At 54.6% G+C, this 23,457-nt stretch overlaps 3 protein-coding genes across 7 annotated transcripts; 2 read left to right on the top strand and 1 right to left on the bottom strand.

The window, feature by feature from the left end:
- Positions 1 to 553: 553 nt before the first annotated feature.
- On the top strand, positions 554 to 9,370 carry SLC35A2 (solute carrier family 35 member A2). Of its 3 annotated transcripts, none has more exons than XM_032426750.1 (5): positions 554 to 754; positions 2,303 to 2,485; positions 5,856 to 6,007; positions 6,934 to 7,664; positions 9,058 to 9,370. In XM_032426750.1, exons 1-5 carry the CDS (start codon positions 664 to 666, stop codon positions 9,083 to 9,085), a joined length of 1,185 nt encoding a protein of 394 aa, XP_032282641.1. In that variant the 5' UTR covers positions 554 to 663; the 3' UTR covers positions 9,086 to 9,370. The 3 variants fall into 3 exon arrangements, with proteins under 3 accessions (XP_032282641.1, XP_032282643.1, XP_032282642.1); XM_032426752.1 differs by having other exon boundaries at positions 7,524 to 7,664; positions 9,058 to 9,348; XM_032426751.1 differs by lacking the exon at positions 9,058 to 9,370 and having other exon boundaries at positions 7,524 to 8,843.
- A 62-nt stretch (positions 9,371 to 9,432) lies between these two features.
- On the bottom strand, positions 9,433 to 13,512 carry PQBP1 (polyglutamine binding protein 1). 3 transcript variants are annotated; one of them, XM_032426755.1, is made up of 7 exons: positions 13,374 to 13,512; positions 12,861 to 12,945; positions 11,006 to 11,117; positions 10,625 to 10,737; positions 10,143 to 10,427; positions 9,851 to 9,914; positions 9,433 to 9,655 (listed from the first exon to the last, which is right to left on the bottom strand). In XM_032426755.1, the coding sequence occupies exons 2-7, from the start codon at positions 12,925 to 12,927 to the stop codon at positions 9,499 to 9,501; spliced, it is 798 nt and encodes a 265-aa protein (XP_032282646.1). In that variant the 5' UTR covers positions 12,928 to 12,945; positions 13,374 to 13,512; the 3' UTR covers positions 9,433 to 9,498. The 3 variants fall into 3 exon arrangements, with proteins under 3 accessions (XP_032282646.1, XP_032282645.1, XP_032282644.1); XM_032426754.1 differs by lacking the exon at positions 13,374 to 13,512 and adding an exon at positions 13,071 to 13,272; XM_032426753.1 differs by lacking the exon at positions 13,374 to 13,512 and adding an exon at positions 13,075 to 13,271.
- Positions 13,513 to 13,635: 123 nt separating this feature from the next.
- On the top strand, positions 13,636 to 17,380 carry TIMM17B (translocase of inner mitochondrial membrane 17B). The gene is made up of 6 exons (XM_032426677.1): positions 13,636 to 13,732; positions 14,590 to 14,689; positions 15,693 to 15,756; positions 16,578 to 16,706; positions 16,800 to 16,910; positions 16,991 to 17,380. The coding sequence occupies exons 1-6, from the start codon at positions 13,707 to 13,709 to the stop codon at positions 17,077 to 17,079; spliced, it is 519 nt and encodes a 172-aa protein (XP_032282568.1). The 5' UTR covers positions 13,636 to 13,706; the 3' UTR covers positions 17,080 to 17,380.
- The last annotated feature ends 6,077 nt before the right edge of the window (positions 17,381 to 23,457 follow it).

Here is a 23,457-nt window from a genome sequence, read left to right as displayed (position 1 = left end):
GGCCCCTTCGTACTCCTTTCCCTCCTCAATAGGGACTCGCTTAACCTCCCTACTCTCAGTCTCACTTCTCCAGCACCTTCTCACTCGTGTGGGCTAACTGCTCCGCTTTTAACAGCTAGGTTACCAGCCTGACCCTCCCCTGCCCCGCCCCCCCAGTCTCCTTTACCTCCCAGACGCCTGCTGGCTCTCCAGGGGGCGGGGCCTCGCCGGGAGGTGGGGTAAAGAGGAACTTCAGTCCAATCACGAAGGTACCCAGGAATTTGGGTGCGGAAAGGGCGGGATCATCTGTAGAAGGTGCCAATGAAGAGCCGAGATAGAAGAGGATCAGCTGAACCAATGAGACAAGGACACACGATGGGCGGGTGATCTGGAAAGCGGGATCAATGAAGACGAGGGCGGGTCTAGTAACGGGAATGAACCAATGAGGCTCTGTGGAGACAGCAAGAGGCTGAGTCGGCCGCGTGTTGGGTCTCCCCATCCCGACCGAATCTGGAAATCCCAAGGCTGCGGTCTTAGGTTCACTGTCCGGGAGCAGACCGGGAAAGCCGCGGCTCTGGCCAGCCCCTCACTCGCTCCACCCCCACCCCGGAGGCCCGGAAGCGGAAGTGACGGACACGGAAGTGCCCTGCTGTTGCCGAGGGGACGGACCAGGCAGATGCCAACATGGCAGCGGTTGGGTCTGGTGGTTCCACCGCGGCGGCTGGGCCAGGGGCGGTCTCCGCGGGGGCGCTGGAGCCTGGAACCGCGAATGCGGGTGAGACAGGCCGTGGCTGAGCAGACGGCGGCCGGGCGAGGGTCGGGATCGCTGGGGGGGGGGTCAGGAAGGTTCCTCCCTTAAGCGAGAGGGAGCATCCCGTATGGACCAACCTATGTGTGTGTGGCGGGGGGTGGGGGAGGGAGGACGGAATGGCCCACTGTGAGTGTGTTGGAAGGCGGGGAAGAGACCATTCTGAGGGTGATGGGGGTCCCCTTCCGCATATGGAGAGTGGAGATCATTCTGAGTCTGGGGGGTTATTGCCTCTGGGGGAGGCTAAGACCATTCTGAGTGTGTGGGGGGTCCGTCCTTAGAGAAGGGAGAGAGCATTCTGAGGGTGGGAAAGTTCTTCCTTATAGAAGAGAGAGGCTGTTCTGAGGGTGGTGGTTTCTTCCTTATAAAGGAATAGGGGGTATTGTGAATTAGGGTGGGGCGGGTCCTTCCTTACCCGACTTAGAGGGTCCATTTTGAGGATTAGGATGTCCGTTATAAGGAGATAAGACCGTCCTGGGGGTCCCTTCCTAATGGTGGTAGAGTTCATTGTATGTTGGAGTGGGAGGGTCCTTCCTTACATGGCAGAGAAAAGACGTTCTAAGGGTGCAGGGCCCTTCTTTATAGCGGGGAGAGTTCGTTGTGAGTGTGAGTAGAACAAGGAATGATTCCTTGGCTGGAGGTAGGGAAGGTGCGGTGGTGGGAGGATGACTGGACCATGTGAAGTATAGGGAAATATTTCCTTATGTCCTCGAGGGAAGCAGACCATTCTTGGTGCAGTAACCATTTATTATACGGGGTTCAATCCTAGGGACTGTGGAGGAGTTATTTCTTAAGTTTGTGAAACCATTCTGTGTCAGAGGGACTCTGGTGGTCACAGAAGGTAGGAGTTGGAGAGACCATTCTTAGTGTGAGGGGATGGAATAATACCTTAGATGGGAGAGAGTCCGTTCTTTAGGGGGTGGACATGCCTTATATAGTGGTTTCATTCCCTGTATTGAGGTATCATTCTTTATGTAGGACAACCCCTCATTAAATAGAAGCATCATTTCATATAAATCTTCGGTTTGCTCACCCACATAATGGAATCCTTGTAGCTCACTCAGAGATCAGAGCAACATAGGGGTCTGCTGACGTAATCCACATAAATCCTTTACCCCAGTGATAGGTAGATGGTTAGCACTCAATAAATGTTGAGAATGTGGTTGGTATTCTGTCTTGGGGTGAGTTGCTTCACACACACAGGAGGGAGAGAGGGGGCCGAGTGTGTCCCGGCACCTGCTCCAGCCATTTCCTGATACCTCAGCAAGGATTCCGGGTATGGGCTGGACAGGGTGAGGCCCACTTCCTCCTTTGTGGCTCTTCCTGCCTGCTGAGGCAGTAGAAGTAGCTGGGAGTCAGACCCTCCTTGGAGTCAGGACAGGGAGGCAGAGGGAGGAAATGGCAGTGGCTAGGAGGGTCCTGGTTGAGAAAGGAGTGAGGGGGAAGGTGGTGGTGTGGCTGTGCCCCAGCAGCTTCTGACCCCTTCTTCTGCCTTGCTCATTCCATTTCCCACAGCTCACCGGCGCCTCAAATACATATCCCTAGCCGTGCTGGTGGTCCAGAATGCCTCCCTCATCCTCAGCATCCGCTACGCCCGCACACTGCCTGGGGACCGCTTCTTTGCCACCACTGCTGTGGTCATGGCCGAAGTGCTCAAAGGTCTCACCTGCCTGCTGCTGCTCTTCGCACAGAAGAGGGGTATGAGCCAGCAAGGGGGCATGCACTGGGGGCAGTGACGGGACTGGGCATGGGCGCGCGCGGGCGTGTACACCCAGGCCCACATGGAGGGTTTGCTGGGGGAATAGCACTGTATCACTGTGTCTGCAACCACCTGGGGAGTGTGTAAGTGCAGCTAATCTGCCTGGTCCCTCCAGTTGTGAGTAGCCGCAGCCACACTCTTAAACCCCTAATGCCTTGGAAGCTGGCATGTGTGGACTGTAGCAGTGAGATAGTCTGTGCCCATAAGGTAGCAGGTGACCCTTACAGGGTGGTTCATTTATTTCCCTTTAACTTTGCATTATGGATCATTTTAAGCATATACAAACCCGGAGAGAATAACAAAATAATAAAATGTTCATGTACCCATCACCCAGATTCATCAGTTGTCAACTCACGGCCCCTCTGCCATTAAACAGCATCAGTGATTATGCACTCACTGCCAATCTACATGTCTGCCTACCTACTCACCCCCTGCCTTATTATACTGCAGTGTGTCCCACATGAAGTAAGTAGTGTTTTGAAGTAACCCCGCCCCCCACCTTACTATCTGGAATAAATATTTTGGTACATTAAAAAAAATAATTGCAATATCTAAAAATCATACATCAAAAAATGAACCATAACTTTTTAAAGTTAATAAAATAATCGAATATCCAGTCAAGTGTTCACACTTATAATGGTTTCTCAAATATCATAAAAGTTTTTAAGAATTTGTTTCAATCAGGTTTATATAAGGTCAGTGCCTTGCAATTGGTTGATGTCTTCTAGGTCTGTTAACCTCAGGGTTCTCCTTCAGCTCTTTGTGATCTGCAGTTAATTTCTTGAAGAGAGCAGGTCGTTTGTCTTGGAGACTTTGGACAGCCTGGATTTTGCTGGCTGCCTCCTTGTGGTATCATTTAACATGTTCTACCCTCTGTATTTCCTAGAAGTTGGATTTATCTACTAATTTAAACACCTCCCTAAAGGCCTGCTTTAAAACGTTGCCGCCAGTTGTTTCTCTATAAAGGCCTTGCCGGGGCGCCCAGGTGGCTCAGTCAGTTAAGCATCTGACTCTTGATTTCAGCTCAGGTCATGAGATCGAGCCCCACATTGGGCTCTGTGCTCAGCAGTGGGGAGTTGCCTTGAGATTTTCTCCCTTTCCCTCTGCCCCTCCCCCTGCTCGTGTGCACGCACACTCTAGTAAGTAAATAAAGCTTTAAAAAAATAAAGGCCTTGCCTGTGTAAAGGATACAGATGTATGTTCTAGCTCTGCTCTCAGTATTTACACTGAAGAAAACAGTCTTGCCCACTCATTAGCGCCAGGGCCCTGGGAGGCAGCAGTTTGGGAACCCACCTGTTCTGTTCTTTCTTTTTTTTTTTAAGTTGAAGTATAGTTGACATACACAGTTAGCCCTTGAATGACACGGGTTTGAGCTGTGCAGGCCCACTTAGATGCAGATTTCTTTTTTCTAACAAATATAGTATTGAAAATGTGTTTTCTTTATGATTTTCTTTTCTCTAGTTTACTTTAATGTAAGAATACAGTATATAATACATATAACATAGAAAATGTTCTATGTTCTCAGTAAGACTTCCAGCCAACAGTAGGCTATTAGGAGTTAAGTTTGGGAGTTCAGGGAATCAAAAATTCTATGCAGATTTTTAACTGTGTGGGGGGTTGGTGCCCCAACTCCTGTGCTGTTCACTGGTCAACTGTAATGTTATCTTAGTTTCAGGTGTACAACATACTGATTCAACAATTCTCTACATTACACAGTGCTCACCATGATAAGCGCAGTCACCATCTGTCACCATACAAAGTTATTACCATATTATTGGCTGTATTCCCTGTGCTGTACTTTTCATCCCTGTGACTTACTTATTTTTATAACTGGAACTTTGTACCTTGTAACCCCCTTCGCCTATTTCGCCCTTCTCCCACTCCCCTCCCCTCCAGCAACTACCAGTTCTCTAGGAGTCTATGAGTCTGTGTCTATTTTTGTTGTTTGTTTGTTTTGTTTTTAGATTCCAGGAGTCAGTGAAATCATTTGTCTTTCTTGGTCTAACTTCTTTCACTTAGCATAATGCCCTCAAGGTCCGTCATCTGCTCTGTCCTCCCCCCCCCCCCCCCATCTGCTCTGTTCTCAGTTGATTGTGAGACACTTCAGGTGCTCACTGTGGCAGCCCCTGCCCTGGCTATGGAGGTGACTGTGCTAGCTGGGCAGGCTGCATCCTGCCCTCATGGGGCTGATCCTGCCCTTGGGGGGCTGATATTTTAAATGGGGAGAAACAAAGAGCCACAGCCTTAACCGCAGGCCTTCGCCTCAGATCTACAATTTCAACCCCTCCCCCATGTTTTTTTTCCCTTAAATCAGTTTTGTGGTAAAACTTGGCCTGACGCGATGTAGGGCTATTTGTATATCTGTGGTTTTTTTTTTTTAATTTTTCTCATTTGGTGTGAACATTTACACAAGTCGCCGCAGAGATATGAATATGTGTGGTTATGGTGCGCAGCCCCCTGTGTGTGGGCGTGTTATGTAAAGGATGTGCTCGATCTACCATGTTACTTTTCTGATGCCTGGAAAATGTCCAACACCCAAACCCCTGGGCCCAGAGAATTGGGGCTAGGGGTTCAAGATTGGTAATTACTCCCGGGATTGAGGCCGTGAAGGGCCAGGACGGGGTTTTGCGAACGAGCCCTCAGCACGAGGTCCCTGTGATAACCTTGTGCAGAGTTGTGTTCTCACAGAGAAGGTGAACTGCAAAAAAGTGCGGTGAGCTTTGCAGAGGCCTTAACTCTCCAGGAAGGTGTTCTCGTGTATTGGTGGGAGCAGGTCCCAACCAGACTTGGCTGCTGACTAGTCCAGCTTCCACTTTTCCCTGTGGCGAGGGTGGCCACATCAGTGTGTCACTGTGTCATTGTCTGGCGGACAGAGTGGGAGATGGCCCCTGCCCTCAGGCAGCTCGAGGGCCAGTAAGGAGCTAGGAGGAGTGTCAAAGTCGAGTCTCAAACGTCCCCTCTGGTCAGCAGCCTTGCATTCATACTCCTAAGGCCTCTACTTCACAAGCTAGTTCATGCTGACGATTTCATTGGATAGACGGGTATTGAGTGCTTGCCCTGAATGTAAGCTGAGTGAATATGGTCTGTGAGCCTCAGCCGCAGAGCTAAGGACGATTTTTTTGTGTCCATGAAACTGCTAGCCAAGAGGCCTGCTGGAGATGTGGGGAAACTGAGAGCACAGGCCTCATTCGAGCCCTCAGGAAGTCAGAGCGTGGTGGGGAGACACAGGACCGGGCCCAGTCCTGGCCCTCAGAGGATCTTCAGTGCTAAAGAGGGCTGTCCTCCACCCCACCCCCCAATACACCCCAGGTAACGTGAAACACCTGGCGCTCTTCCTCCACGAGGCTGTCCTGGTGCAGTATGTGGACACACTCAAGCTCGCGGTGCCCTCTCTCATCTACACCTTGCAGAATAACCTCCAGTATGTTGCCATCTCCAACCTGCCGGCTGCCACTTTCCAGGTGAGCCCCATGCCCAGCGTGGCCTCAGAGGGATCCGCTGGGGTCGGGGAGGTAGGAGGCTGACGAGGGAGGGCTGCAGAGAGCTGGGGCTGTGTGTCACCTTCGAAATGTCCTTGGCTCTCCCTCGACCTCACTTTCTTCATCTGTGAGAATTGGGAATGGGATTGCCTCCTCACCAGGATGCTGGGACGGCTGAAAGAAATAATACCTGGGAAGAGCCCTTGGTTGGCAATAGGTGGGCCTTTGGCTGTTTGCAGGCGGCCTTGGAAAACGGTTAAAGAGCCTGGATTCTGGGGCCAGGCTCCCTGGGTCCAAATCCCACCTCTGCTACTTCCCAGCTGGGTGATCTCCGGCAAGTCAGTTCACCTCTCTGTGCCTTAGTTTCCCCATCTTCCCATCGGACGTTACAATAGCGCCCACTTCATCTGCGCGAGCCCTGAACGAATAGATTCGTGTGCTGTGCTCAGAGCCACCCTAGCACACAGCGGACACTGTGTCAATGTTTGCCGACGGTATCATCGTGGCTGATTTGCTTGCATCAGCACCTATTTATCAAGGACCCCCCCCCCCCGCCCTCGTCAGAGAGCCTGTCACTCGTTCACTCACCTGCTGCATGAGCTGGTTCACAGACAACAGCTATATTTACAGATGGTGATGTCTGGGCCGAGACGGGGCAGGTGCTTTGTTCCTCATCACACAGCCGGAAAATGGGGTTGGGATGCGGGCTTGGGTATGGCCCGGGACTTCCTTGCGGAGCTGTGGACTTTCTGGGAGGCACCGCAGGGCTGTTTGGCGGCCTGCCAGTCAGTGGCCAAGGGCTGGGTAGCTTTATGGTCACCTGCCCCGCCCTGTCCCTCCAACCAGGCGCATGGGGGAGGGCGGCGGGGAACAGCCCTTAGTGCCTCCCGCCTGCATGCCGCTCGCAGGTGACGTACCAGCTGAAGATCCTGACCACGGCGCTGTTCTCCGTGCTCATGCTGAACCGCAGCCTCTCCCGGCTGCAGTGGGCCTCCCTGCTGCTCCTCTTCACGGGCGTCGCCATCGTCCAGGCACAGCAAGCCGGCGGTGGGGGCCCTCGGCCACTGGATCAGAACCCCGGGGCAGGCCTAGCGGCCGTCGTGGCCTCATGTCTGTCCTCAGGCTTTGCGGGCGTCTACTTCGAGAAGATCCTCAAGGGCAGCTCGGGCTCCGTGTGGCTGCGCAACCTGCAGCTGGGCCTCTTCGGCACGGCGCTGGGCCTGGTGGGGCTCTGGTGGGCCGAGGGCACTGCCGTGGCCCGCCGCGGCTTCTTTTTCGGGTACACGCCGGCCGTCTGGGGCGTGGTGCTCAACCAGGCCTTTGGCGGGCTGCTGGTGGCTGTTGTCGTTAAGTACGCCGACAACATCCTCAAGGGCTTCGCCACCTCCCTGTCCATCGTGCTGTCCACTGTGGCCTCCGTCCGCCTCTTCGGCTTCCACGTGGACCCGTTGTTCGCCCTGGGCGCTGGGCTGGTCATCGGTGCCGTCTACCTCTACAGTCTGCCCCGAGGTGCCGCCAAAGCCCCTGCCTCCACCTCCGCCTCGGGACCCTGCCCTCACCAGCAGCCGCCGGGGCAGCCGCCGCCCCCGAAGCTGTCTTCCCATCGCGGAGACCTCAGCACGGAGCCCTTTCTGCCCAAGTCAGTGCTGGTGAAGTGAGGGCTGGTGGGGGGGGGAGCAACAGGGAGGGGGGCTGGGTGGAGGGTGTTGGGCATCTGCAGGGACCTAAGTTGCCACTGCCTGGCTCCTCTGGGATTGGAAGAGTGTTTTCTCCCAGGTCGCAGAGACTTCTGGAGGGGCGTCACCCGAACCCCTCCTGGCAGACTGAGCCCCCCTCCCCTGGGGGGGCTTTGAGAGCTGCCTCCTCTGCCGCAGTCAACCCCTCTGGGGGCTGAGCTGGCGGTATTGTCATTCAAGGCCTTTCTTTGCCTGCCTGCCTGCCCTCAGCTGGAGGTGTCCTGTCTTCCATGCCTGGGAGAGCCCCTCCCAGCAGTCCCTCCACCTTTGTAAGGACAAATTGGACAAAAATCCTACAGCTCTTTTAGTGACGGACGCCTGTGGGGTTCAGCTTCCTGTAGCTTGAGGCCTTCTGGCCTCCCTCACAACCACAATGGATCGCATTAGCAGCTCCAGTCTTTTTGTGTGTGTGGCCTTGGGGCAGCTTCCCTGACAGGAGACCCTTGGAAATGGGCCTCTTGTGGGCACCCCCTAGGAGAGAGGCTGGGGCCGGAGCTGAGATGTGCATCAGCCCGTTCCAGAGGAGGGGTTGTGCATCAGCCCGTTCCAGGGGAGGGTGCGGTACGGGCCATCTATTTTTTAGTGGTTTGGGAATTTGTGGTATAATCAGATAATTAATGATCTGGGGTGCCGGGGGGGAGGGGGGGGCAGGTGGGAGAGGTCCTTGGAGTGGCTTGAATCTCAGTGAATCTAAGACACTGTCAGATGCTGGATGCAGGGTTCTTTTCCGAGACATCCTGAGAGGGAAGATAAAGCTGCCAACCACTCTTGATCATGCACTGGCTGGATGAGGCACCCTTACTCTGTGATAGGGTGAGGGTGTCTTAAAATCGCTGAAATGTGGAACCTGCCCCCTGCACTCCCCAAAGCTTATTAACCCCTTAACTGTCTCCCAGAATGTGTGTGTGTGTGCACGCGCGCGTGTGCATGCATGCGTTTGTGAGTGTGCACACGCATGCGCGGGAGATGCCTGGGCTGTCTTTGCTCTATGTAAATAGGGTCGTTGGATCTTTATTTTTGATTAAGTTGTTCTGATTTTTTTGGTTTGTTTTCTAAGGAACTGTAATGAACAAATGTCAGGAGACCCAATGCCAAATAAAGATGTTGTATTTATTTAGTCCACGTGTAGCTTTCTGACCCAGGGGACTCACTGTCTGCGTGGGCTCTGTTACTAACCCCAGGACTACCAGCCTCACAACTGCCGCCCTCGCTTGCTCAGGACGCCCGCCTGCCAGCCCCCCCCCCCCGCCCCCCCAGCTGTCTGTGTTTCTCTCTTCCTCCCCATTCCTACCACAGGTTGCTCACCAAGGTGAAGGGTTCGTAGCCGCTGGGATCGAAGACGCTGGCCTGGCCTCCTTCTCCCCTCTTGCCCTGGCCCAACCAGGACCAAACTCTGATCAGTATTAGGGGTGGGGGGAGGTAGACACTGAACCCCCAACCTGGCCCCCCCACCCCCCACCCTGCTCCCACGCAGGGGGGACACAACCAAACTCTGGTAATGAGGGCATGGACAGGACCCATCTCGGTCTCCAGCCCCCGTCGCCCCCATATCCTTGCTACTCCCATACTTTCTTAGGTGAGTTTTTGCAAATAAAATGTGTTTCGCATCTTGCCGGCTTGGGTTGGGAAGCCTCAAAAGCGCATGGGAAGGAAGCACTCAGGCCTCATGGGCACGATCCATCGAAAAGCTTTTATTAAAAACCCCCGGGGGCGGTGGGGGTGGCATGGCGGGGAGGCTCAGTCTTGTTGCTTGGTTCGTGAGGCCTCAGCGTTGGCCCGGAGCACAGCCCCCGGGGACGGGTAGGGGCGCTGCTGGAAGAGGGGCCCCGCTGCTGTCGTGTCTGCGCCCGTCTTGGCCTCATTCCGCTTGGGGAGTCCTGTTGACCATGTGCCCCTGGGGATGAGACGGAGGTTAGGAAATAGGGGTCAGGGCTTGAGAATATGGGATGTGGTAGGCACTCCCCACTCTCCCCCCTCCCCTCTACTACAACAACTGACACATCGGGGAAAGAGATGGGAGGAAAGGAATGGTCACCGGCACAAAGGAGTCACGAGCAAAGAGAAGGGCTTGTGAGGGGTTCTCATTTACCGGGGTGCATCCGAGTATGAGCTGGGGTCCATGGGGTCTAACTCTTCATCCTTCCGGCTTGCCACTGAGGAAGGAGGTGGCAGAGTGAGGTTTTCGGTAGAGGCACAAGGAGCCCCGATCACCAAGCTCCCCCATCCCAGGAAGAAATGGAGCGCATGTCTGTGTGGCCCGCGGCACCATGCCCCAGGCCGCGGATTCAGGCCATCGCAGGAGCAAAGTGAGGGTCTCCCCCACATGGCACGCGCCCATGGCGCCTCACCTGCCTGAGTCCTGGCCCTGCTGCCCAGCTTACCCTTCTTGCTCTTGGGGTAGGGGGCCAGCTCTTCCCGGCGGTGATGGCGCCGCTCCTTGCTCTCTTCCCGGTCCGACTTGTCGTACCCCCGGTCCCGGTCCCGATCCCTGTCCCGCTCTCTCTCTCTGTCCACTTTGTCATAACCACGCTCTCGGTCTCGGTCTGACTTCTCGTGGCCCCGGTCCGACTTCTCATGGCCTCGGTCCGACTTCTCGTGGCCCCGGTCCGACTTCTCGTGGCCCCGGTCCGACTTCTCGTGGCCCCGGTCCGACTTCTCCTCAGCATCTGGGGACACAAAAGCCTTGAAGTGACCTTCCTCCTCCCATCTCAGGCCCCCAGCAGCCTCTGCCTTCAACAACCCCCCTTGCCTGGGGTTGGGCCTGCCTATCTCACCTGCCCCTTCCCCGACCCACTATCATTTATCTGACCCCTCTCTGAGAACTGCAGAACCACTTGAGGCGCCCTCCAATCTGCCGGCTCACCTGCATTACTGGTCCTGAGCTTCTTGGCCGATTTGGTAACGACGGAGTTGGGGTCGTGTGGGGAGAGCCAGGACACGAGGTCTGTGTCCACATTCCAGTAGTAAGGGAGCCCGCTGCGGGGCAGTGGGAGGGAAGGAGGGAGGGGGAGAGAGGAGGGGGGAAGGGGGAGAAAGAGGGAGGGAAGGAGTGTCAGCTAAGATGTCCTCTCCTTATAGCCTCAACTCCTGTCTCCCCAATCTCTACTATACCTGCCCCATGTCAGGACCCCGGAGGGAGGACCCCCAGACCTCTTCCCTATGTTCCCCATTTACCCCAAGGCCAGGGACAGCACAGGAAAGGTGAAGTCAGACGTCAGCTCCCCCCCCAGTTCCCCAGGCTCACCAGGAAGGGTCAAACACCTTGTACCAGCTTGGTGGCAGGCCCTCCAACCGGGTGGCCTCATAGTCCACAGGGTCATCATCGTAGTCCTCAGCAATGATCTCTTCCTCTGGTTCTGGCAGAATAGCGGGGTGGAGGAAAGCAGTAAGGACCAGAGGGATTCTCATCCTATGGTCAGAGCCTGGAGAGACACTCAAATTCACATGGACCACGTGTGTGTGGGGGAGCGGGGGAGCGCATCAGGTCTCACCTGCTGTGGCAAATATCACATTCCAAATCCAAGTGTCTGAGCATCAGGGGATTTGCCAAAAAATGTACCTAAATCTCTTCTGTTTCTGGGTTTGGGTAAGATTTGAGCTTTGATACTGTTACCCCGACCTGTCTGATTTCAGAATTTAGACAAGGATTCATCAAAACAAGTGTTGCCTCCAGTTCCTGCATTCAGGAAGCATGCAACACCATGCTATCCAAATCTATTTGGATAAAAGGAGTTTGAACAGTAAGGGGTTGTTCTGAAAATACATCCAAATCTATTCAGCTCCCAAGCTTGGCAAATCCGGGGTTTCTGATTCTGTCTATTGAGTAGCAAGTCTGGATGGCAAGGGATATATCCAAACACTGCTCTGAATCCATTCAGGTCCTAGGCCTGACACATAGCAGGCCTGCAGCAGCTGCCAGTGACTATCGGTAAAATAAAAGAGGCGTATGTTGTCAGCTTGGTACATGACCCTCAGTAGGCCTACCACAGATTTCAGCTGTGGATAGAAGTAACAATGAAACGTATATGTCAGCAACAGCATACTGCCTGTCACACAATAGGCCCAAAGTAGATGTGAGCTATAATCATCAGTATTGTTAGTAACATGTATATTCCATCAGCACAGGGCCCAGTACTCAATAGGCTTAAAATAAATTATCAGTGATCATTATCAGTATTATTAACCACCAGATCTATGCGTGGCACAGAGTAGCTTGTAACAGATGGCATTTATCAATGAGGTGAAAATAAGCTGTACTTTCCAGTGCCTCGCACACTGTAGCCCAAAAGAGATGCAAAAAAAAAAAAAAAAAAAAAGATGCCACTTACTGACAATGAGGTGTAAATATGAGCAGGAGCAGCCCAGTAGGCATAAATGACAGATCCTTTCATTATCTTCTACCGTTAGCCATGATGTGTATGCCAAGCACTCAGGCCCAAAATACATGTCAGCTACTGATACGGTTAACAATAAGGTATAGATCACTAGCATCATGCCTGGCACCACAGTCGGTCTAAAATAATGTAATCACGGGCACCTGGGTGGCTCAGTCATTAAGCGTCTGCCTTCGGCTCAGGTCATGATCCCAGGGTCCTGGGATTGAGCCCCACATCAGGCTCCCTGTTGGGCAGGAAGCCTGCTTCTCCCTCTCCCACTCCCCCTGCTTGTGTTCCTGCTCTCGCTATCTCTCTCTCTCTCTCTGTCAAATATATAAATAAATTTTTTTTTTAAAAATGTAATCACTAGGGTAAATAACAAAGTATCAGCATCCTACTACTGTCTAGGGAAGATATAAGCTGTCTTTACCGTAGGATACTTCGTAATCGCTTACACGGATTGTTAGATGGATTGCACGTGGCATACAATAGGCCCCCCAAAAAAGGCATTAGCTGCCAATATTAAGCACGAAATATGTATTCCCCACCCCCACCCCCGCCCGCAGTAGGAATGGATGTCAGGAAGCCATATTGCTAACAATGTCCGCCACCCCACTGATTGGTGCGCAATAGGCCCATGCTAGGTATCGAGTGGCGGTATCAACAACAAAGTGCCTGCCAAGGCTGGCACATGGTAGGCCCATCTGCTTTTAGCTCGCTCACCGGGCTCCAGATGTTTGAGGATGCCTCTCTTGGCCAAGCGGGTCTGCAGCGCAACAGGCAACGGCATAGTGGATAGCAGACAGACCTAGGGACGGACGGATTGACAGGCACACGCACACACAAAAAAAACAGCTCAAATGAGGATTCAAATCCCGATCCTAAAAATCAAGCGCCTCCTCCCAGCATATACTCATCTGGACCCCCACTTACCCACCTGCACCAACAGCTGGCTGGACGGAACCGACGCGCTAAAAGGTGGAAGATAGGTGCAATGCCACCCAAACTCCCACCAACCCCCGCCTCGAGGCTGGGTGTTCCAGGACCCAGTTCCCCTCCCGGGCCCAGGCTCCGCCCACCGCCGAAGGGGCCAAGCTCAGTTCCCCCGCGCCCAGGAATGGGCTCACCCTACGTCCCCCAAAGACTGCCGGGTGGGAGGAACCAAAGCGTTGGGACGGGGGGAGCAGAGTGCAGCACCTCCTCCAGCTGCAAAAAATGCACCCACTCCGACATTACCAATGCAATCACGCGAGTAGTGGAAGGCTGTCAGACCGGCCGCCCCTCCCTTGTCGCGGCTAGGATCACCAGCACCACACGACTGCCCTCTCCCAAAGCACAGAATGAGGTCCTCCCTCCCCGAGGCTTGAAGGAACTGGGCCGGCACTCAGGCTGCGGTACAGATGACGCAAACCTGGGGGGCCAATGAGAGCGTGGCCCTGGCCTGACGAGCGCCAAGCGACCCAATCGCAGGCCTGGAATGGGTGGAGCGCTCGGGCGCCTCTGTGCGTTTACGGCGGGGGCGTGGCCCGGCCGAGGTTTAGCCAGACTGCGCGGCCGGACGCCGGCGCCATGGAGGAGTACGCTCGGGAGCCTTGGTACGGCGATGGGCACAGGCCCCGGGACTGTTGCTGCGGCGCCACGGCCAGCTGTGGGAGGCGGGCGGGGGAGGCGCCGGCCACACCACGCCACGTCCCAGACTCGGGAGACCCTTAAACATGTGGTCTCCTTCCGTTCCCCTCCGCTTCGTTCCTCCCACTCGGGCTCCGTTAAGAGGGGCCGCAGCCGTGTGCCTGGAGACGGTGCGGTGCCGGACCAACCGCTCCCAAGTGTCCCCGGACTCCGTTATCTCCTCAGTTCCTTTTTGTTAACGAAAAGAGACACGCTGGTCGAATCCATTCCAGCCCGGGGGGGGGGGTGGTGGCGGTTGTCGAACGGAAATCCCCACGCGTGGCTTTCCCGAGGTCGCTTTAGCGAATGGGGGCGGGGCCTGGGTGAGCCTATTGCGGACGAGCCGGATCCTCCCCCTCCGTCTGCTCTTGGTTTTTCCCAGTTGGGGCGGGTTGAAAAAGAGGGAAGAGGGCGGGGTTTGGTCGGACGTGCTCATTGTCGGAGACGGGGGTGCGACCCCGTCCTGCTTTAATAACAGTACTAGCAAATTGACGCTTCCACAGCGCTGATCCAAACGTGCCCACTCCGCGTGTATCAGTTGACTGAATCTTTGGTAGTAGGAAAGCAGTTGGCTGATTCCTTGGTTGGCTGCGAGGGGAGGGGCCAAGACTAATGTTTTTCCCCTTTTGCACCATTTCTTGCTGAAATGAGGGGGGAAATAATATTATCTGAAGTGCTGCTTCCCATTCGAGTGACTTGCCTTCTCCCAGTTGGAAGGAGTCCATGCAACATGGGAGGGGGAAGAGGGGCTCACTTAACCCCGCCCTCCCCTTCCGGCTTGCAGCCCATGGCGAATTGTGGACGATTGCGGAGGAGCCTTCACTATGGGTGTCATCGGCGGTGGAGTCTTCCAGGCCATCAAGGGCTTCCGCAACGCCCCTGTCGTGAGTCGTGGTCGTCCCTGGGTGGTGCGGGGGTCCTGCCCTGCCCACACGGGATACTTCGCTGAAAACTGCTTGGAGCTGCCATGACTTACTCATTCTGGTGCCTGCTAGCCTACTATGTGCCAGGCCTGGCTCCAGGATCTGTGGTTTGGGAAGAACTGCAAATATGGCCCTGTGTCCCTCGCCCCCACCACCCAACTGGGGCTCCTCTGTGGAAATGCCGTGCTGTCAAAACGATCCCAAATCCTCAATGTATGTGCAAAGCCAGAGAGATTTTCCCCAGAGGCAGATTACCTGGATACAGGGAAGTGACAGGAGTTTAACTGGCAGAAGGAGGACAGCCTTAAAGTTAAGAAAATGCTTTTAATGTAACCTAATCAATTCTCTCTCTTTCTCTGCCCACCCTCTTCCAAGATCTTATCAAACATCATGGCTTTAAATGCCATCCATTTGCCAAGGTCTCTGCAATTTATATATCTAGTCCTGTCCCTCCCCTCAACTCCTGGAACTCATTCCTAGATCTTTGCCCAGATTTCCTGTTCCCATCCTCAAGGTCTCAGCACAACCCCCCCCCCCTTTAGAGTCCTTTCCTGATCCCTCAGTCATTATCATGTCTCTTGATCCCATTTCCTCCAGGGTGTGTATTGCTGTGTGAAGCTGTCTTGTAGATCTGTACCTCTGCTGGGGATCTGTCTCTCCCACTGTAACGTGAGCTCTGAGAGAGCGGGGGCTAGGTCTGTCTCTGTCACCATCCCTGCATTACAGCATGGTGCCTGGTGCTTAGGTGCTAGTGATCACTGAATGAATGAGAACTTCTCAACCCACGGCTGAGAACACCCATGTGAGGGTGCTCCCCAGCCTCCGAGTTCTCAGCCCCTGCTCCCCATCTCTACTCCTGATACCCCTGACCTGTCGTGTTCTGTTCCCTCTCTTAAAAGCTAGAAACCCTGCGTGCCAGGGCCCTCATCCCTGTTCTGACTCCCTACCTCCTCACTTTTCCCAGGGAATTCGGCACCGGCTGAGAGGGAGTGCCAACGCTGTGAGGATCCGAGCCCCCCAGATTGGAGGTGAGAGGCTTGGAGAGACCTAGGAGCTGGGATGCAGAGTTGGGGGTGGTCGCTCCTGTGGTTCTAGACTGCAAATTGGGGTCCACATTCCAGCCCCAGCTCTGCCTGTGACTTCCAGGACAGTGATGTTTCCCAATAATTTAATATGGAGGGGCAGGAATGTGGATTCCGGAGCTTAAATCCAGGTCCCGGATCTTCCCTGATGCGTGACTTTGGGTTCGTGGCTTCACCTCTCTGAACCTCATCGGTAACGTGGGGATGGTGATAGCAAGAACCACCTAAATTGTTTTGTAAGTTATGTCATTTACATTTACGTCATTTACAGAGAACTTACTAAGTGCTGGTTGCTCTGCTAAGCACTTTAATAATAAGAACGAATTTAAGACTTCAGAATCAGTGCCTAGAACGGGTCCTGGCACACAGCAAGGCCTCAAGAATCACTTTAACTATCCTAGTGTTAACCGGCTTTCATAGCCTGTTTTCGTCTCCCTTAAACCAAGATTGGAATTCCAACTCGGTGTGATGGTTAGGAAGATCAAAGTTGCTCTGTTCAAAGCCACACCAAGATAAATCTGCTTGTAAACACTTGTCAAACCCCTACAAAGGTGGGGGAATGCCGGCGGCAATGAGAGATCGCTTGACAAAGGAGCAGCCTCGGGCAGATGGGGAATATCCCCTAGGAGTTTACTCTCTGCCTTTGTGTCCGGGTTTTTCTCCCCACTCATTGCCAGAGCATTCAGGCCTTGGAAGTCCGCAGACACTGAGCTGTGGATTTGGGGGGATTCCTCAGGAACACTGATTCGGCCTCGGTCTCCCTCCAGGTAGCTTCGCGGTGTGGGGGGGCCTGTTCTCCACCATCGACTGCGGCCTGGTGCGCGTGCGGGGCAAAGAAGATCCTTGGAACTCCATCACCAGCGGAGCATTGACCGGGGCCGTGCTGGCGGCCCGCAGTGAGTGCCCCAGCCCCTGGCCCCCAGCCTCAGCCCCTTCCGCCCTGTTCTGCCTGCCCTCACCTCTTTCTCCCTGCCTCTTCACTCTCCCAGGTGGCCCATTGGCCATGGTGGGCTCGGCAATGATGGGGGGTATCCTCCTGGCCCTCATAGAGGGTGTTGGCATCCTCCTTACTCGCTACACCGCCCAGCAGTTCCGCAATGGTGAGTATCTGGCAGACGCTGTTCAGGGAGAGGTGCAAAATGCGTTGCCCCTCACCCTTACCTGATTCTTTCCTCTCCAGCACCCCCGTTCCTGGAGGACCCCAGCCAGCTGCCCCCTAAGGAGGGTACCTCAGCCCCAGGCTATCCCAGCTATCAGCAGTACCACTGAGGAAGTGACTGCCTATCATCACCACCGTGGGAGCTCCTCCTCCGTTCCCTCCCCGATGATCTACCTCGAAGGGAGGGCTGGCTCCCAGTTGGCCCTGGGACCCTCCAGAGAGGGCCTCTACTCTGCTCCCTTGTCCCAGGGTGGGGGGTGGGGCACCCCAGCTGCCCTGATGGATGGGTCCCCTTCTCAGGGCACCCCAACCCCAAGTTCATATGTAACAAGTTCTCACCCCAGCCCCTTTTCCTGGCGCCCTGATGAGTATTTAAAGCCAGTTTTGAAATGCCTGTGTTTGTACTCCTTGAGCCATGCGTGTTGGGAGCCCCTCCTTAGGACAAGGGGCAGAGCCCTCTTCAGGGACTCAGAAGCCCTAGAACTTGGAGTCCCATAGAGAGTGGGCTCTAGTAAATGTCTGTGGGATGAATGAGCAGGAGGGGGAATGAATCAAGATGTGAATAAGTACATGAATAAGGGTGTGTGGGGGCCAAGTGATGACTCGTAGGCAGACAGAAGAACAGGCTTGGGAAAGAAGTAAGTGAACAGAAGGATTACTGGGGTGGGGAAGGGGAGTAGTTCTGCACCTTGCATCCCTGAGCCCTCCCGCCCGTGCCCCCATTGCCAAGGCTGGGAAATCTGATCTCACAGTCAATTCTGGCTCTCTGGATCCCAGTCACCCCATTTGTGAATGTGATCTCCCTCTGTGCTTCCCCATGGACCTGGGATGGAAGTAGGGGTCAGAAGGATCCAGCTTGCTTTTTTTAAAGATTTTATTTATTTGACAGAGAGACAGCGAGAGAGGGAACACAAGCAGGGGGAGTGGGAGAGGGAGAAGCAGGTTTCCCGCGGAGCAGGGAGCCCGATGCGGGGCTCGATCCCAGGACCCCGGGATCATGACCTGAACTGAGGGCAGACGCCTAACGACTGAGCCCCCCAGGCGCCCCGAAGGATCCGGCTTTCTTGAGGAAGCTGCCCTGTGTCAGTGTCCTGCACCACAGAGCTACTTCTCCACTGATGCTCGGTGTTGCAGTTGTTTAAGAGCAACCATAAAATAACCAGAAAAGAGTTTTCGTATTGGGGTGGGGGCATTATGAGAAAGAGATTTTTCTGGAGGGACATTGGCCGCAAACGCTGTCTCTTCCATGCAAACCCCTACATGCGTGGAGCCAACACTGTCACCACTGGGGTGCAGATGGCCTCACGGGGACCTAAGAACTGTCTCTTCTAGTGCAAGCCGTTACAAAGAGGTGATGTCCTTAGACAAAATTGCTTCCTGCGGGTAAAAATACAGAGCCCCTGACCTCCCAACGGCCTGGGTACCCCCGTAGTAGCAGGACTGCGACACGGCCCACTTGTGCGCCTTGGTGCCAGGCGGTTGGCAGCCGCCAGACTGGAGACTCAGGGAAGCAAGGTGGGGGAGGCCTGCCGGCACTGTGAGCACAGCCCTCGCAGGGCCCGGCGCCGGCCTCGAGCTCCGAGCTCCAGGGGCACATTGGTTTAGGACCCAGGGTCTTCCAGGCTGTGATCCTTTCTGGGCCGCTTCTGGGCAAGACCCCTTCTTCACCGACGGGCCCCATTCCCCCAGCGCCCCCCGCGCCCCGCGTATCTTCAGACCCCATCCTGCCCCTATCAAACACTGCCCCGCTAGCTGCTCCCAGCCTTTCCCATCCGCCAGTCCGCAGGCCCCACTCACGCGGCTGTGGTGTCCACAGACTATCGGCAGGCCCCCTCCTGTCTTTCTTCCCTGTCCTCTAAGGATCCCGCAGGCCCCTACCTCCTTTACGTACCAACTGTGGCTCCTCTGAGGCCACATCCCTGCTGTAGCTCCCCGGTCCCCTCCAGAGGGGCTGGGCTCCTACAGGCCCCTTCCAGCTGCAGCTCCCTGGCCCTCCCCAGCCTCTAGCCCGAACCTCTGCCCGGCTTCAGGCCCCGCTCCCTCCCGCCCATGCAGGTGCACCCGAACACGCGGGCCCTCCGCCCTCCTCTCGCGCCCCCGGGATCCCGTTCACTGTCTCCGGTCCCGGGAGGCCGCGGGACGCGCGGGGGCCTCGGCGCCGTTCCTGGCAACCTTCAGGCCCTTCCGCTCTGGCTCCTCGGGCCGCTGGCTGGGGGAGCGGGGCGGGGGCCGGGGCCGGGGTGAATAGCGGGGGACCCGGCGCAGCAACCGACGCTCGGGTCTTCGGGAGAGAGGTGTCGGGCCTCCTTGGAGCGCCTGGCGTCCGCGGAGCCCCTGGGCTCCTAGCTGGGCCTGGGGAGCCCGGGTTGCCCAGGTCCTCGGAGCTGGAGCCCGGGCAACGGAGGAGTGGTCAGGTCGGGTCTGCGCCCGCAGGCAGCTTCTCTTTGCCCAAGAAGGAAATGCGGGGTCAGACCCCAGGCAGTTTCCATTGGGAGGGCCTGCGGAGACCGGGAGCAGGCGCGAGTGAGACAGAAACGGAGACGGAGACATAGAAGCCGAGGGACATACCAGAAAGGGGATGGAGACTAGGAAAACGGGAGGCAGAGAGAGACACACGAGAGATTTATGAAGAGACAGAAACAAGAAGCTGGGTGAGGGTCAGAGATGCAGGTGGGGGGGCGCCTGGGGGGCTCAGTCGTTAAGCGTCTGCCTTCGGCTCAGGTCATCACCTCAGGGTCCTGGGATCGAGCCCCGCATCGGGTTCCCTGCTCAGCGGGGAGTTTGCTTCTCCCTCTCCCACTCCCCGTGCTTGTGTTCCCTCTCTCGCTGTCTCTCTCTGTCAAATACATAAATAAAATCTTTTTAAAAAGAGAGAGTTAGGGCGCCTGGGAGGCTCAGATGGTTAAGCATCTGCCTTCGGCAAAGGTCATGATCCCAGGATCCTGGGATCCAGTCCCGCGTTGGGCTCCCTCCTCGGCGGGGAGCCTGCTTCTCCCTCTCCCGCTCCCCCTGCTCGTGCTATCTCTCTGTGTCAAATAAATAAATAAAATCTTAAAAAAGAGAGAGAGATAAAAATGCGGGTGGGACCTGGGAAGACCCTCAGCATCAGACGGAGGCAAACACAGGGAGGAAGGCCAGGCCCCATAGTAGTAGTGAGCTGGGCTGAAGGGCCAGGCTGACAGAGGCCTAGCAGGCTGCCCCTCCCTTACCTCTGGCTGAGGGGCCTCAGAGAAACGGAGAGGAGCCCAACCTGCATCCTTTCTCCCTCTGGCTCTCTCTCTCTCTCATCTCTGATTTAATCCCATCTGCTTCCCACAAGGATTTCATGCCTCTCCCTCGGGTTCTTCCTTCCCGTCTTCTTCCCCGCTTCGCCCACCCCCCACCCCCTGAGGCCCAAGTTGGCCTCCGTCTGTCTTGATCTGTCTCTCAGCCCTCCTTCCCCATTTCTCTACTTCAGTCTCCCTGGCTTGTGGCCATCCACCAGTGTGCGTGGGGCAGGTGGGTGGGGGAAGTAGCTGCTGAACAAGGTTAGTGAGATGGAAAGAATCAGGGAAGTACAACGGGGGCCAGCCCCGGCAGTGAGGTGGAGAATCACTGCCTCAGGCAGAAACCCTGAGAGGCTGGGGGGAGAGACATGGGGAAACACCGAGAGAGAATAGAAAGAATTGGGACAGAGCCCAAGAGAGGGACCAAGACAAAGCGAAGCCAGAGTTTATGGAGATATCAAAGGAGAGACAGAGATGCAGAGAAAGAGATAGCAAGAAAGAAAAAAAAAACAGTAGGAAAGTGAAAAAGATGGGAAAAGAGAAAATGTAAGAAGGGAGATAGACAAAGATTGGGAGAGTCAGACATCCAGTGGGGGTGAGGGAGAGAAAGGGGCAGAGAGAATCAGAACAAAACAAAGAAGTGAGAGGAAGAAAGAGAGCAGAGAGAGGGAGAGAGAAAGCAAGAGAGACATGAGAGCTGGACACATATACCCCCTTCCCCTGCGTCTGGGGGTTGCTGGTCTGAGTGTTCTTATTTCTTTTGTTTTCTTAGTGGCAGCTGGAGAACAGGGCCTGACCGGGTGGGCAGCTCCGCCAGCCCCAGCCCCAGCACCCCAGGTCATCGAAATGGGTGGGAGGAGGGCAGCCTCCCCTGGGGGTACGCTTTTTGAGAGCAATGCTCTGCTGTTGCGGAGGATGGCGTCAAGGAGCCCATTTGGGGCCAGCCTCTGCCGCCGGCCCACGGGAGCCATCCCTGGGGAATCTGCCGTGTCACCAGAAGGCCCACAAGCATGTGGAAGAGGAAGGATGTGCCAGTGATCCCTTCTGAGGGGACGAGGAACCTTCCTTTTGTTACCTTCCTCATACATAAGAGGAAACGGAAGGCACCAACAGGTAAAGCAGCCCGTCCACGGCTATGCTGCCCGAAAGTGGCAAAGCCGGCATCTCTACCCTTATTTATAGCGCGTGGGGTTGGACAGATGTGTCTTGCCCCATAATTTCCAATGTAATCAGCATTACAGGTGCCCCTTGAAGGTTTTAACAGGCCAAGGCAACAATTTCCGAGCTCCCTTTGTTAAAGTAATAACGAAGGACTCGAGGACTGACTTCATGGAGAGCAGGTTGGCAGCAATCTTGGGCATTCACACAGGCATCTTGTGAGAGGATCATGTGCATTCAGGTTAAGAACCTTCATCAGAGGGGCGCCTGGGTGGCTCAGTCGTTAAGCGTCTGCCTTCAGCTTGGGTCATGATCCCAGGGTCCTGGGATCGAGCCCTGCATCGGGCTCCCTGCTCTGTGGGGAGCCTGCTTCTCTCTCTCCCACTCCCCCTGCTTGTGTTCCTGCTCTCGCTGTGTCTCTCTCTGTCAAATAAATAAATAAAAATCTTTAAAAAAAAAAAACCTTCATCAGATCGGACCCTTCTTTTTTTTTTTTTAAAGATTTTATTTATTTGACAGAGAGAGATAGTGAGAGCAGGAACACAAGCAGGGGGAGTGGGAGAGGGAGAAGCAGGCTTCTTGCTGAGCAGGGAGCCCGATGTGGGACTCGATCCTGGGACCCCGGGATCATGACCTGAGCCGAAGGCAGACGCTTAACGACTGAGCCACCCAGGCGCCCAGATCGGACCCTTCTAACGTACGCTTTTTTGTATGTATATCTCACTGAAGAGTTAAATACGAACTAGAACCACATGTATCAACATCGATCATTCTTGAGCCTGCAGTATGGCACAGAAGAAGGATCGAGCCTGCAGTATGGCACAGAAGAAGGAAAGCCGAAGACTGCTGTGCAGAGTACCGTATTTGTAGTAAACACATGCAAACAATATACGCACCTCATGGATCCCTAATTACATAATGAAAGAATAAAAAGATGCAAGGGAATGGTCAATAATAATCTCAGTATTGCATTTCCGTCAGAGGACGAAGGGAGGATAGAATGGAGTAGAGGGGTGCCTGGGTGGCTCAGTCGGTTGAGTGTCTGCCTTTGGCTCGGGTCTTGATCCGGGGTTCCAGGATCGAGCCCCGTGGCCGGCTCCCTGCTCAGCGGGGAGTCTGCTTCTCCCTCTTCTGCTCCTACCCCCAGCTTGTGCTCTCTCTCGCACTCTGCTCTCTCTCTCAAATGAATAAATAAAAATTAAAAAAAAAAAAGAATGGAGTAGAGGAAGCAACCTAGTAGGTTTCAGCTGGAGCTGAAATATTTTGTTTCTTTTTTTTAAAGATTTGATTTATTTATAAGAGAGTGAGCACATGCACACATGGGTGGGGGGGAGGGGCAGAGGGAGAGGGAGAAGCAGGCTCCCCGCTGAGCAAGGAGCCCAACGTGAGGCTCGATCCCAGGACCCCAGGATCATGACCTGAGCGGAAGGCAGACGCTTAACCGACTGAGCCACCATGGCGCCCTGAAATATTTCGTTTCTTTTTTTTTTTTTTTAAGATTTTATTTATTTATTTAATTGACAGAGAGAGAGAGAGAGCATGAGAGGGAACACAAGCAGGGGGAGCGGGAGAGGGAGAAGCAGGCTTCCAGCCAAGCAGGGAGCCCGATGCGGGGCTCGATCCCAGGACCCCGGGATCATGACCCAAGCCGAAGGCAGACGCCCAACCAACTGAGCCACCCAGGCGCCCCTGAAATATTTCGTTTCTTAAAGGAAATACATTTGAGGCAAATGAGAAAATGTTGAGAGTTCACAGGTGTCCATTATATTACTATCTTTTGCAGATTGTTGTTCATTTGAAGATATGTCATAATTTAGGAGATGAAAAAAGAATCCTACTTGCCTTAAATTGAATATATAAATTAATTTGGGGACCCATTTCTCCAGTGTTGATTCTTCATGCCTGGAACACAACATCTCTTTCCATTCATTTGGGCCACGTTTTCTTTTCTTCTGTAAAAATGTGTTGAACTCATATTTTTCTTGCTCAAGGTATTCACAGGAGGTTGATGGATTTTCCTACCATGACAAACAATGTCCTTTTCTATTACATTTTTTTAATTTT

This window comes from Phoca vitulina, unplaced genomic scaffold (genome assembly GCF_004348235.1).
Source record: "Phoca vitulina isolate PV1807 unplaced genomic scaffold, GSC_HSeal_1.0 scaffold35, whole genome shotgun sequence".
In the NCBI taxonomy this organism is placed as follows: Eukaryota; Metazoa; Chordata; class Mammalia; order Carnivora; family Phocidae; genus Phoca; species Phoca vitulina.
This window is presented reverse-complemented; position numbering and strand designations above follow the sequence as displayed.

Excerpts from the sequence above, each read along its gene's own strand:
- PQBP1 (XM_032426755.1), bottom strand. The coding sequence starts at position 12,927 with ATGCCGTTGCCTGTTGCGCTGCAGACCCGCTTGGCCAAGAGAGGCATC. Across the intron at positions 10,428-10,624 it reads GCTCAGGACCAGTAATGCAG|ATGCTGAGGAGAAGTCGGAC; the intron begins GTGAGCCGGCAG and ends TTGTGTCCCCAG. Across the intron at positions 9,915-10,142 it reads CTACCCCAAGAGCAAGAAGG|TGGCAAGCCGGAAGGATGAA; the intron begins GTAAGCTGGGCA and ends CTCCTTCCTCAG.
- SLC35A2 (XM_032426750.1), top strand. The coding sequence starts at position 664 with ATGGCAGCGGTTGGGTCTGGTGGTTCCACCGCGGCGGCTGGGCCAGGG. Across the intron at positions 755-2,302 it reads GCCTGGAACCGCGAATGCGG|CTCACCGGCGCCTCAAATAC; the intron begins GTGAGACAGGCC and ends CATTTCCCACAG. Across the intron at positions 2,486-5,855 it reads GCTCTTCGCACAGAAGAGGG|GTAACGTGAAACACCTGGCG; the intron begins GTATGAGCCAGC and ends AATACACCCCAG.
- TIMM17B (XM_032426677.1), top strand. The coding sequence starts at position 13,707 with ATGGAGGAGTACGCTCGGGAGCCTTG. Across the intron at positions 14,690-15,692 it reads GCTTCCGCAACGCCCCTGTC|GGAATTCGGCACCGGCTGAG; the intron begins GTGAGTCGTGGT and ends CACTTTTCCCAG. Across the intron at positions 15,757-16,577 it reads CCGAGCCCCCCAGATTGGAG|GTAGCTTCGCGGTGTGGGGG; the intron begins GTGAGAGGCTTG and ends GTCTCCCTCCAG.